Source organism: Acanthopagrus latus, chromosome 5 (assembly GCF_904848185.1).
Source record: "Acanthopagrus latus isolate v.2019 chromosome 5, fAcaLat1.1, whole genome shotgun sequence".
Classification (NCBI taxonomy): Eukaryota; Metazoa; Chordata; class Actinopteri; order Spariformes; family Sparidae; genus Acanthopagrus; species Acanthopagrus latus.
The window spans coordinates 21,943,710-21,956,169 of NC_051043.1; the positions used below are offsets into that span (position 1 = coordinate 21,943,710).

General features: G+C 40.8%; 1 protein-coding gene across 1 annotated transcript; it reads right to left on the reverse strand.

Annotated features, from left to right (window-relative positions):
* Positions 1-3,930: 3,930 nt before the first annotated feature.
* cdo1 (cysteine dioxygenase, type I) lies at positions 3,931-9,307 on the reverse strand. The gene is made up of 5 exons (XM_037099243.1): positions 9,004-9,307; positions 7,686-7,763; positions 6,985-7,142; positions 6,289-6,458; positions 3,931-5,003 (listed from the first exon to the last, which is right to left on the reverse strand). Exons 1-5 carry the CDS (start codon positions 9,171-9,173, stop codon positions 4,974-4,976), a joined length of 606 nt encoding a protein of 201 aa, XP_036955138.1. The 5' UTR covers positions 9,174-9,307; the 3' UTR covers positions 3,931-4,973.
* Between the last annotated feature and the right edge of the window lie 3,153 nt (positions 9,308-12,460).

A 12,460-nucleotide genomic window follows, 5' to 3' on the forward strand; every position in this document is an offset into this window, starting at 1 on the left:
AAGGGGCTTGGAAAGCTCTTTAAAAGTCCTTGAATTTGATATTTAAAAGGTGTGGGAACCTTGACTTTGCTGTATTAGCTTGTTGTGTTACATAATATTATACAGTAGCAGTGACCAGCAGAAATAGGGACATGGAAAGAGACAGAGTCAGAGTGAAAGTTAACGCGTCAAATGTCAGAGTGGAGCCTGAGAGCTGTGTCTCATGCGTTGGACCCTGGCTGGTTTATGGAAACACTGAGGGCGATGAAGCCATTGATTGCAGGTTTGAACACTGGGGTGTGGTGCTCCATGTGGTGTTCTGTAATTTTTGTAAGGGAGGACATTTGGGTATTATGAAAGACAAGTTCCAACTTTCGGTTTCACTATTTGTCTTTTTTATATGTGTGTGTGTGTGTGTGTGTGTGTGTGTGTGTGTGTGTGTATATATATATATATATATATATATATATATATATATATATATATATATATATATTATAGATATTTAAAATATTTTATAAAAAAATCAATAGCTGAAAAGAACAAAACACCTCTCAAGATTTAATTGTGAATTTAATTTAATTGTGAATATAAAGTGAATGGTAATAGTATGGATTGAAAAGCTAAAAGGCCCTGATGGTGTACAACAAGGCCTTTACCACTGCCATGTAATAAAACAATTAGTTCTGTTAGTTCAGCGAATGTGCTGTTTGCTTTAAGAATGGGCATTCCACTATCAATGTACTTGAGGACTCGTCGATAAGTGAATTATCAAAGCTCACCCGCGTCTCTCGGTGTCATAGAAGATTCTACAACACCGGCTTATTGTTATCATCACAGGACGCTTTCCCAGACTCTACTTTGTACTGTCAGTCTCAGCGCTGCCAGAACAAAGGAAGGGGATAGGGAAACAGTGTGAAAACTGCTATCGTGTTTTATGATCTCCTCCATAACTACTGCTGCTCCACAGATATGGCGGTGACCGCGGCAGAAAACAACAGTGCATTAGTGGTTAGGGAATGAAGGGAGAAAAAAATCCAAGCGGAGACACAGTGAGGGAGCAACAACAGGAACACCGCAGGGAAACTGAGACACTTCCAAATATCTCAGGAATAACCAAATCAGTGGACCATTGTCTCTGCTACAAAGCAAGGCATCCTCCATCTGGGGCCAGAGTTATCACCCAAGGTCAACAGCTATAGGGAAGATTACATTCTGTCTGTCCAAAGTGACTTAGAGTACATTCAAACTCCACATGAACAGCAAATACATTGCAATGACTTGAAGAAAGCGCTACATGAGAAATGAAACCTGATGGATACAGGTGAGCTGTATGTGTTCACAAAAGGTCTAATGACATCTGCTCAGTCCATCAGCCCCAGTAGTGCCGAATGCTGCAGTGCAAAAAATGCAAATATCTTAAAGGTGCAATATGTATGAATTTTAGTTGAAAATTATAAATGGGAATTACAGTTTTTACATCATGACACCCATGTATGCAAGGAAATCGATTGAAGTTAGCGTGCTAACCGGCTAGCCCTGTCCCTAGCCAAAGTTCCTGTGCCAGCGGTGTAAACACCAACACTTTGCCTGCCTTCTGAGCACCCAGTCTGGTCCACAAGCTACATGGCTAACAGAGCTAACTAGGTATTGGCAACTACAGTTGACATCAGCTAACAGTTACGCTAATTGTATGATGCAACTCCCTGTTTGTTTTAAAGGTGCCACATGTAAGAATTTTAGTTTAAAACATTCTAAAATGAAATACAGTAATTAACAGAATGTGAAGAAAGAACAGTTTTGTCATTATGTCACAGATTTCAATGTCAGTGTTAGCATGCTCACCAGCTAGCCCTGGGCTTGAAAACATCTTTCTCCCAGCAAAAAGATAGCTCCTGTGCTAACAAAGTAAACATTAACCCTGTGGTCAGCTGGACAGCTAACTAAGCTAGCAAGCTTATAGTAGCTACAGTCATTAACATAATATAATTAGCAAAATTAGCTTCTATGGTAATATGCAGCCCCTATTAATTTGGATTATGAGTTCAACAGCTGGGTAACTCTTACATACTCCACCTTTAACAACAGAGGTCAATCACGTGAAAATATTTGCTCATGTCGGTTGAAATGCTGAATGAACAATGAGTAATACCTGTGCAGCTTTAGCGCTCTGATTACAGCCAGTTGAGAAACAACAGCCGCCGTTTACAATTACTCCAACTGACAACCATAAATAAGTAATTAAATGCAGAAAAGCAGAAGGGTAACAATTTTGAAGTAAAAACCACAATCATCATCACTCAAATGTGCAAATGTGCACAGTCCTGTCCTTAATTGATCTCTGAAGTTGTCAGCAGTCACCAAACTTCCACAAAATCTGCTGCGTGTCCAAATCTTCAGCATTTCTAGAGGCAGTCCCTCTGAAAATGGTATTTACTGTTGGATCCCGCAGCTAAAGCCCCGTTTATGATTCACATCACACTGTTAAAATATCAAAGTGTAATATTAAATTCAGAAGAAAAACAGTGTTGCAAAGAAGTAGTGATGTGCCCTGTAAAGGAAGTGTATCTAGGGGTTGATGCAGATAAAATCACTGTAACCTACTGAGAGAAAGGTTGCATTTACAAATATAAAGAAGCTCAATGTCCTTCTGTATAATTCTTGTTAATGAATCAACAGTCAGCCATGTTCTGACACTGGATCTTCCTTGTTTTATTGAAGGATAAATAACTGATAGGCTGCCTCATGATCACTCTATTGATGAGTCAGATATCAGAATTTATCATCAGATGGATATAAAGGTCTCCAGGATGAGCCTCCATCCAGTTTGGCACATGGTAATCATGTCCTCTTATAAAACAGGTGTATTGTAGGGGCAGTTAAAGCTGTTGCTTCACTGTTGCATAACACTGGCTGCAGGCCATCCCATGGTTGACCTGGCACTGGGAAAACCTGAGGAGAGACAGCAAACATACTCTGCATCACACCATGTGGTTCCAGCAAAGGCAAATAATGATGAAATGCGAACACTGACGTATGTTTGTTTTTTGGCCAACCATCCAAAGAGGCTGAACCAAACATTTCTTTATTTTTTGCAAATAAATGTTTTTTTAAAAACAGTTACTGTCCAGATTACCAGCAAAGTGATATCACGGTACTCGGCACTCTCATGAAAATCAAATGCAGGCTGATAGAGTTAAAAATCCTTCATTAATTTAATAGATACCCCAATGCTATTCAGCCTCTGGCCTCATCCTCAAAGAGCACCTGATACTTTACATCTGCATCACTTCATTATAACTCCTGGCCCAGTTCAGCACTCACCTTATTTTTTTTATTGCTGAAAGTTATGCTCAAGGAGAGCTTACTGTCCAAATGTGTGTGTGTTAATAGTTATTGTCACTGTAGCCGCAACCATTACATGTTTATTGCACTGGAACACTGAGCTTTGTTTGTCAGGCCTTATATTTCAAATTCATTCACTAATACACACACTCCATGTTCATTTAACACACTTGTTTGCTTGTCAAAGAGACGTCAGACAGATATGAGGCACTTTAATACCCTTATCAGTGTACTATTAACATAATCACTTCACTGGTCAAGGTAATGACCGATCAATAGTTCCCTGAAGCCAAAGTAATGATAAAGGTGCACGTAGGCTGAGGGCCAGACTCTGCTTATCTGTTAATAAATTGTGCCATTTCTGCAATAACTCTAATGTATCTTTATATGACCATCAATAAACCATTATGGGTTATAAGCCAATGATCACTGATTAAATATTAATAAGAGCAACACTGACAGACACACCTGTATCAACTTCAGCTGTATGAAGTTTATTGCTCGCTGAATTCAGTATGAGACACACAATGAATTATAAGTGGCTCTTATTACATAAGTATAAAAGGCAAAAAAAACATTAAAAAATGAAGACAACACAAAATGAAGTTCTGTGAAAGTATAATGGTGTTTAATGGTCTAGATATGGCCAGATTTATATTTACTGCATCACAGGAATCATGCATGCATTTGACAGTGCTGCAAGAGGTGCTAGCCGTCCAAACTGCACACTATATAAATAGAGCCACAATTAAAAATTTGCCAGAATCCTCCTGACAAAAAAGAAGTATGAGCTTTATTTACCTCCACATACTTTCTGCTAATACAAAATAGTCCGTCTCTTGGTCAAAACTTGAGTATGAACACATTCAGGAGTAACAGGGTTGCTCGCTGATCTAAGCACTCCTGCTAATAAATTACAACCATTGCACTTAAAAAAAAAAGAAAAGAAAAGGAGAACAAAAACAAAAACAACAACACAACTCTAAAGCTTTACATTTCTTTTTCTTCTCCAAATGCAAATGGAACAAACTTCTTTTAATCAGATTATACAAACAATGTTACATCTCATCACAGGTGTTAAGACAATTTTGAGTGGTATAAATCGATGGTAAATACAACTATAAAAGTGCTCCACTGTTAACAAAACTTGATTGCAGAACAGTCTTTCTTTTCTTGAGATACACAATTTAAGAGAAACTCTACAACAGCAATATTTTCCGCTTTTTTCCTCTCTTTTTTTAAATGCTAAAGCCCTATTTTTTAATTTTTTTTTTGACTACCGGCCATAACTTGACAAAAAGTGTGGTTACGCAGGTTGTGGATAGACAGGAATGTTGTTATTGGAAAAGGGTCTCCTCAGGCCCAGCAAACAAAAGGCAGATTCTATCCATGTCCAAGCCTATTCATGCATTCGTCCTGTGCTCATCAGTATTTGCCAAGCTCACACTGGGCAGCGATAAAGCCATTCTAATTACTGGGTTGTCCTTTTGAACCGGCCCGCTCCTGATTTTTAAATGGGTGCTTAGTCATAGTTGGTCCACATTTTCGCTTGCCCAGCAGTTTCTCTGGAATCATTTCACACACATTGTCATTTTTCTCTTTAAAAAAATGCAACTGTCTTCATCACCCACAGCTTCCTTTGGTGACGACTAGTTGTTCTCTTGTGAAACTGTGGTCTCCTAAGACAAGAGCAAGAAACAGAACATGTTAGGTTGTTGTCAAACCAGAAGTATTCATACACAGGTTCCTTTATTTAGACTTAAAATAACTTCCTCCAGACTAATAGAGCACTTGATGGGTCATATATCCAGAAAACAACCTCAGACCACAACAACTGCATTGTTCTGGGGGCGTGTGGTGAGATTAGTTCGCTGTGTACTCACTTACGTGCATCCACTATCTTATCTCTTCCGTTTGATGTTGCAATCTAATGCATCAACTTGACAGTGTTATGGTCAAGGTATGCTTACACAACTTGTAGATTTAAGATAAGATCTATGCTGTTGGCAGGGTGTCTAAAGAAGGCAGAGGTCCCGTAATTGTTTAACATCATCAAAATATATTCTAACGTGTGCATTTAAAAAGGTTAATTGGACCTAAATCTTCTCCCCCTGAAGCCACAGTCAATAATTAACATTTCTTGCCTGCTAACAGTCGAGCCAGCTGCAGATGGAAACACATTTAAGGGATATGAAACTTTCTGCTGAATTCCTGAAACTTCAAGGGGTGCTGCTTTATTCTGCTTAATGTGAGCAGGTAGACACTATAAAAACTTTCCACTTCCTGCCCATAATTGAGGCTGGGGGAGTGAAGAAGTATGTGCGTTCAATTAACTGTTTGTAGAAAGGCTGTGTGTGTGAAAAATGACGGCATTTACAGGTGTGTACTTTTCTGTGCTGACGAGGTGATTTTAGCTAACACAATATGCTATGTGTGCAGATGTATACGAGTAGTGTTCCAGTCATCCGTTTGTGCACTAACTTACATTGCTAACGCTTGCTAACATGGCTAGTTAGCTAAAGTGGCTACTGCTGTTTGCAAATGTTAATGTTGCTAATGCTGGCTTACGCTGCGCATGCTAGGTAGCTAACATTAGCGCAGTGTCGTAAGCGGGGTGCAGACTGTAGAAACAAGCTATTCTTATGTTGTATGTTTTTTTTCCCCACAAATGGGCAGCTACCAAGACCCAAAATGGCGAATGACGAAACACAGATGCCACGTCATACCACTGGCAATGAGAAATGTTTCAAAATGAATGATCAATAATTAGGAAAAGAGATTGTTATCATTCAGCATATTTCTACAAGCTCTGTAGCTGTAGATGTATTATTTAAAAAAACAGCCTACTTCACCTACAGAATGTGACCAACGAAGACCAATAATTACTCGAGGTTATTAAGCTTGAACAGGAAGAGATTCTTCTACATATGCATTAAAGCCATTTGAAATAAAAATGTCCCTTACAAATGGAGTCCTCTCTCCATATTTGCTCCAGAAGGTCATCTTGACAGTGTTCTTGTGCCCCGTCCTCTGGTCAAAGGTCTGGCAGGTTTGGAAAGGGGGGCTGTACAGGTGCAAGCTGGCTGCGCACTCCGTGTGGCTGACATTTTCCACACGATGCAGGCCGATGGAGTCTGGACACATGAACAAGAAAACATTTAGTTAGACAGTGTGTGCCGCTGGAATGCTGTGAAATGAGGCTCACAGCGCAGTTGCTGGCAGAGCGGTAACCAACAACCGAGACCAAACATCACACCAGGGCTCTGTTGGCTTTGGGGAGAAAACTCAGCCAGCAAAGATTTGGGGAGAGACCTGAATGCTTTTCATTGTGAGCCGGCCGTTTAACTCCCGTGAGACCAATTGGATACTAAACAAGTGCAGAGGTCGGAAACTTTGGTTTTGACTGTGGCGATGCAGAGACAGTCATTTCTGGGTCACATCAGCCTATCTCATGAGGGACAGGACATGCGAAGGACGTTTGTTCTGTGGCACTGAACACAGCATGATTGTGTTTCACCACATTAGGAACCAGTTTCACAACTTGCCCCCGCACACAAACGTGCCCAGTATTAATAGCACTAAGTGGTATTAATGAAGAAGGCTAAACTCTAATTAAAAAAAACAAACAAGAGAAGGAGAACACAGTCTCCCTTTTCTCACCATTTATGTAAGCGACCTTGTTTTCCTGGAGGATTCTCTGTGACTTCTGGACCATGTCTCCGTGCGATTTATTGTCGGGCCATTCGAACAGCGTCTCCTTCAGCTGACCCTGCAGCAGCTTCATGAAACAGTGGGAGTCCGTGTGGTCGTGGATGCTACTGTAAATCGTAAAGAACACACAAGCAGACAATATCAGAATGTGCCTGCTCTGTTAACGACCGCAGGGGCAAAAGCAACTTTACACATCTGCGCTGGAGAGTTTCAGCTGAAGGAGTATAAAAGGGCAGTTTTTCAGAAACTCTGGTTCTTCTCTTCTTGCTTCATGAAATTCAAAGTGTTTTTCTTGACTGCTCTACAACAGATTCATGCAAAATGCCATTTTAACTGCCAAAAAGAAGCAAAGATACTTGTTTTAAGCCATTTTTAGCGCCAGTGACAGATATCATCATCATATAATGTCCGTCTGTGGCACATTGGACTCTCTTATCTGTATTCACTGTTACAATTGCCAGAGAGAATACAGCCTGTAATATCTACAGGAAGCGCTGGGCTGGTTACATAACGGGCTCTGGTAGGTTCAAATTTGCGGTGGGAATCTCTGTGACCCCGCGGACACTAAATAAAAATTAGCAGAGGGCAGTGATTACATTTAAGCTCAGTTTGTCAGGTAAAGTGTTAGTTTGCATGCTGGAGCCTCTCACCTGCCGTGGCCCTCTCCCCAGCACAGAATCATGAGATTGAATTTCCCATTGCCCTCGTCGACCAAGTTCCGAGTGTATCTGCCAAAGAACACAGCTGGTTAAATGATCAGCGAGACACAACGTAGACGTCATTCCACTGAACTGTTCAAAAGTATTTCACAGGAGTCCAGGGGGCTCATAAAGTGAGTGGAACTGAAAAAAAAAGAAGATGTTTTAGGAAAAATGGAGACATGAAGGAATCAGAGGGGAAATATGAGTAACATGAGTAATATTTTCACACAGAGTGACGTTTGTTTGATTTGAATGCAAAAAATAAAAAATAAAAAAAATATGACAACAGCTTATTGTTATGAAGGTGTGTGAGGGAGGGGGGTGGTGTCACAATTTCATGTTAGAGATATGATATATAGAATCCCGCTGGACCCCTCACAGGCCAAAAGGGGGGGGGGGTCACACGGGTATAGAAAACATCCACGCCACTCCCCTCTGAGTCACGGACAAAGTTGTCCTACTGGGCACTTTTTTTTTTTTTTTTCCTCCAAATGTTTTCGAGGACAGTCAACACCACAAGCAGCCATCCCCGCACCGAGCAGCGGGTGTGTGTCCGGCTCTCGGTGTTGATTGGACGGCTCCCACCCCCTCCCTCCGGTGACCCCTCACTCATCAAAACACTGCGACACGGCGGCTGTAGAGACACTTGTGAACGGGACAGCCATATTTTGTTGGTGGGGAGGCCCCCTGTTTTTGTTTTTTCTTTGTTTTTTTTGTTTTTTTATAAACACTTAGAGGAGCTGTGGTGTAGGAGCGCCCCAGTAAGGCTCTGAGTGGCGTCTATAAAACAGTGTGCATTGATATAAAACATGCAAATACGTTTTTGTTTTATTTTTTTGTACTATTTAAATGAGGTGTGACGAAATCTGCCGGCCTGTTCTGAATGGAAACAACAGCTGGTTTTCATTCAAAGGATGAATGTAACTGACGGATTGATTTAAAAACAACTATATAGCTATCAAATGCACAATATTCTCCACTTTTCATTATATAGCAGAGTCATCATCAAGCAATTTTAGCAATTAAAAACAAAAACATGATGATCATGAAATACAAACAATAAGTGTTAACACAAGTTACAAGAAAGTATGAAAATGAAAGGAAAATTAATAAAATGCCTGAACCAAAACAAAAAAAAAAAAAAACAGCAAGGCCAAGGTGAGAGGCAAGGCTACAGAACAAGAGAGCAAAGTGCATTAGCAGCCCAATAAAGCAGTAATATCTGATTAAGTTATGAAACAATGTGGTTGTTGTTGTTTTTTTTTACCTGTACTGGTCAAACTTTGCATACTTCATCCACTCCTGAGGGTTGCTCTCATATGATTCCATTATGTTTTGGACCTCCTCAACATTGATGCTGTCACTCTCGAAGATGTTATGCAGGATTTTTATCAGGTCATCCAGAGTTTCTGGCTTCACCACCTCGGTTTGCTCCATCTCTCTAATGATGATGTCCTGGAGGATATGTTTGGGGTTTTTTTTCTCTTCCTCTTTTTCTTCTTCTTCTTCTTTCCCTGATATTTGTCTCCAGCTAAAACAACAGGTTTTCTCCTACCAACTTTGTGCAGACGTTTACTTTTTATAGGCCAGCGCTGCAATTTGGGGGCGAGCTGGTGACGGACTGTACCATTTTGGGAGGAGGTGAACGCCCACAGCGCAGAGTCTAATTGAAACCAATTATGTTATGAGATGATGAAATATTGCCAAGGAGACGTGGCTGCACTTTCACCACACTTCATTCATGGAGATTATACACGTTTCGTTTTCGATTTTGCACCGTTTAATCAAAAACTGTTCACTCATGTCGCACATTAAGCACTTGGACTAATCCTCTTTGAATCCAGCTCCACCACGTTGTCAGAAGCTCAACCTCCCCCTTCCCCTCTCTCTTTCTCACTGAGGCATTTCTCCAACAAAAGCTGTGCAGCCTCTTTTAATGTGAGCTCTCTCCTCAGAAACTCAGATCATCAACACGCCGTGTTTAAAGTGTGCACAACAAACCACAGGCTCACAAACAAGTGAGGATGGAAGAGAGAAACGTGGGGAAAAAAAAAGTTTGAATGGGATTAAGAATGCTTTGGGAAACATGAGATTGTTCTGGTTGGATATTGTTTTATTTTTAGGCACTCAGTCACCCTTGTTCCCTTGTTTTGGCTGCTTTAAATTGGTGGTTATAGCCAGTGCATGAAAGAATAGATGCAGACGTAATCAGCTTTGCGCGTGAACTTATTAGAGCCAAGGGACAAAAGGTCTTATTATTGACAAAGAAATAAAGGAAGGTGATACATTTAAGTTCAGATGTGTAAGAACTGGCCACCTGTCACATTCAAGCTCATTCACTAACCAGTAGGGGGCAGCATATCACCATAGTAACTGCCAACCCCTCCTAACTTTTGACTTTCTTCCACTTTTTGACGTGGGAAACAATCATATACATCGAGAGTTATCATATGTGTACTTCATGGCACAGTTCAAACTACCATGCATACTTTTCCAAAATAAGCTCTTTATTAGCTAGTCTGCTCAGTTAGCTGTTGAAGCTAGCGATGCAGAATAAGCACTCGTGGACCAGGAGAGTCGGAGGCTAGCTGGTTAGCGTGCTAACTTCAGTGTGTGTCTCTGCAACACAGTAACTAGGCTATGGTTATACCTTGAAAGAACTCCCGACAGACTGTTAACGTCACTTGCAATGAATTTTAACAACTACATTTGGCACGCAGAGCGCTCACCAAACCGAAAAATGTCGTAATGACTTTTTAAATTCGGCCCCTGGTCTGCTCATACACACCTGTGACTCGATCCACAGGCACCCAAAAGCTTCACCCTGTGAATTCAGTCAGCCGACCTAATGTTTTACCAAACTGAAGACTGCCACAACTTTTGCTCGCTGTGGTATCTTGTAAAACCAAACAAGATAATATGATGATGGATCAGCGGATGAGGACATAGAGGTTGTGTAGGTGTGAATCATTAGTAGAAAACTATGTGAGTCAGTTAACCTGTTAACTCAAAAGAGGTTTCATCACACGCTACACCTGCATTTGGGGGGCGGGCGGGTTCTAACTCTAAAAACAGTCTGTATCATTCACACTTGATTCTGTCCCCTTTTGATGAGTTGGGAATATTGAAATATCGACATCTTGGACACATTATTCAGATGTGGAAGTGAAACACACTGAATGGCTTTGTAAGCTAGGATGTGGTTGGATCCATAAGCTAGTTATGGTTTTTTATCAAATGTATTATTTTACTTCGAAATACGGCCTGCTGACCTTCTGCATTTTCACTATCCATCATCTTTTCAGTTGGTAATCATTGAGTAAGGGCTTAAAATGACAATGATTTTGTAAAATTCCCCGCATTTATATGACTTCCACCCTGGAGCAGAGCAACAGGACACTAGAGCTTCCCACCCTGAACGTGAGGTATGAAGTACATGGCGATTTTGAAATGATTTGCCCTTAAAAAGTGCTTGAACAGTCCTTGAGTCATATCATTTCAAAAGTACGCTGGTCGTACTAAAACACACCTTGTGACATGTTTTCTGTAGGTTGCTGGTGACATTATCCCCACAGCTTGTCAACACAAGGGTGACGCCTGTGTCTAAAAGTGACCTGTTTCTGAAATATGGTAAAAGTTTGCAAATCTAAATGCGCCAGTAAAGTACAGCCTCAGAAGTCAGCTTCAATTATACCTCAGATCAGTAAACAACAGCAGGCAGATTGAGTAAATGCCCTGACTTTCCACCTACCTGTGTATGTGTGCATCATAAGTGAAAAAAACCAACTCTGTTAGACTTAGAACCAGACACAGACGGACTGTCAGACACAAGGAGAGGTGCTTTTATCTGAGTTTTTCACGTTCTGTCCAACATCATCTGAAAGGGATTTTCTCGCAGATGCATGTCAGCCTGCTCTTTCAACTAATCATATATCATTTATCTGAATGTAACGGATTCCTCTACAACAGGCCAGTCACTCCAGGAGCTCCACCCATATCCCTGCAGATAATAGAGTTAGACTCACCATGAAGGAAAAACAACATGTCAATGGAAGCACATACAGTAGTTCAGGGTATATTTGGTCACATAAGGTACAGATAAAACGTACAGAGTGTTTGTTTTTACAGGCTGGTGAGCAGCAGTGGAAACACAGCATATCAAGGAGATAAACAGATGTCATAGTGCTGCAGCTTCGAGTACAGGGCCTTACAAGAGGACCCTTCGCAGGCACACTTTTCAGATACATATGAGGTAAAATTGTCTGAAAGCTACGGCCAGTCTAACCACAGCTGATCTGGGATATTCCAGCTGCAAAACTCTGCATTTGTTCCCAGCCCGCCCAACATGATCCATTCTGCCAAAGGAAAATCCTCTCTGGCTGACAGAAGATATTCAGGCCTTCGTGTTTACCAGCGGCACAAAAAGTGGAGAATGTTCTTTGAATCAGAGGTTGTGGCAAGTTTTCCTCTGAGCTGCCACATCATCAATAGCAGATGTGCTGTTGCTCCACCTTGTGGCTCAAACTTAAACCGACCTCACCCAGTTAATAGATGTGACGTAGTACAAGACTGATGCACTTTAAAGGGCAGTAATTAATATCAAAAGGCTTAAATGTAAATGACATTTGAACATAGTTGTGTAACAAAGGAGCACTGTTACATATATTATTTTTAATGACTGATTAACAAATGTTATGGAGCTGGTGACAAAAGGGAAAACTGTG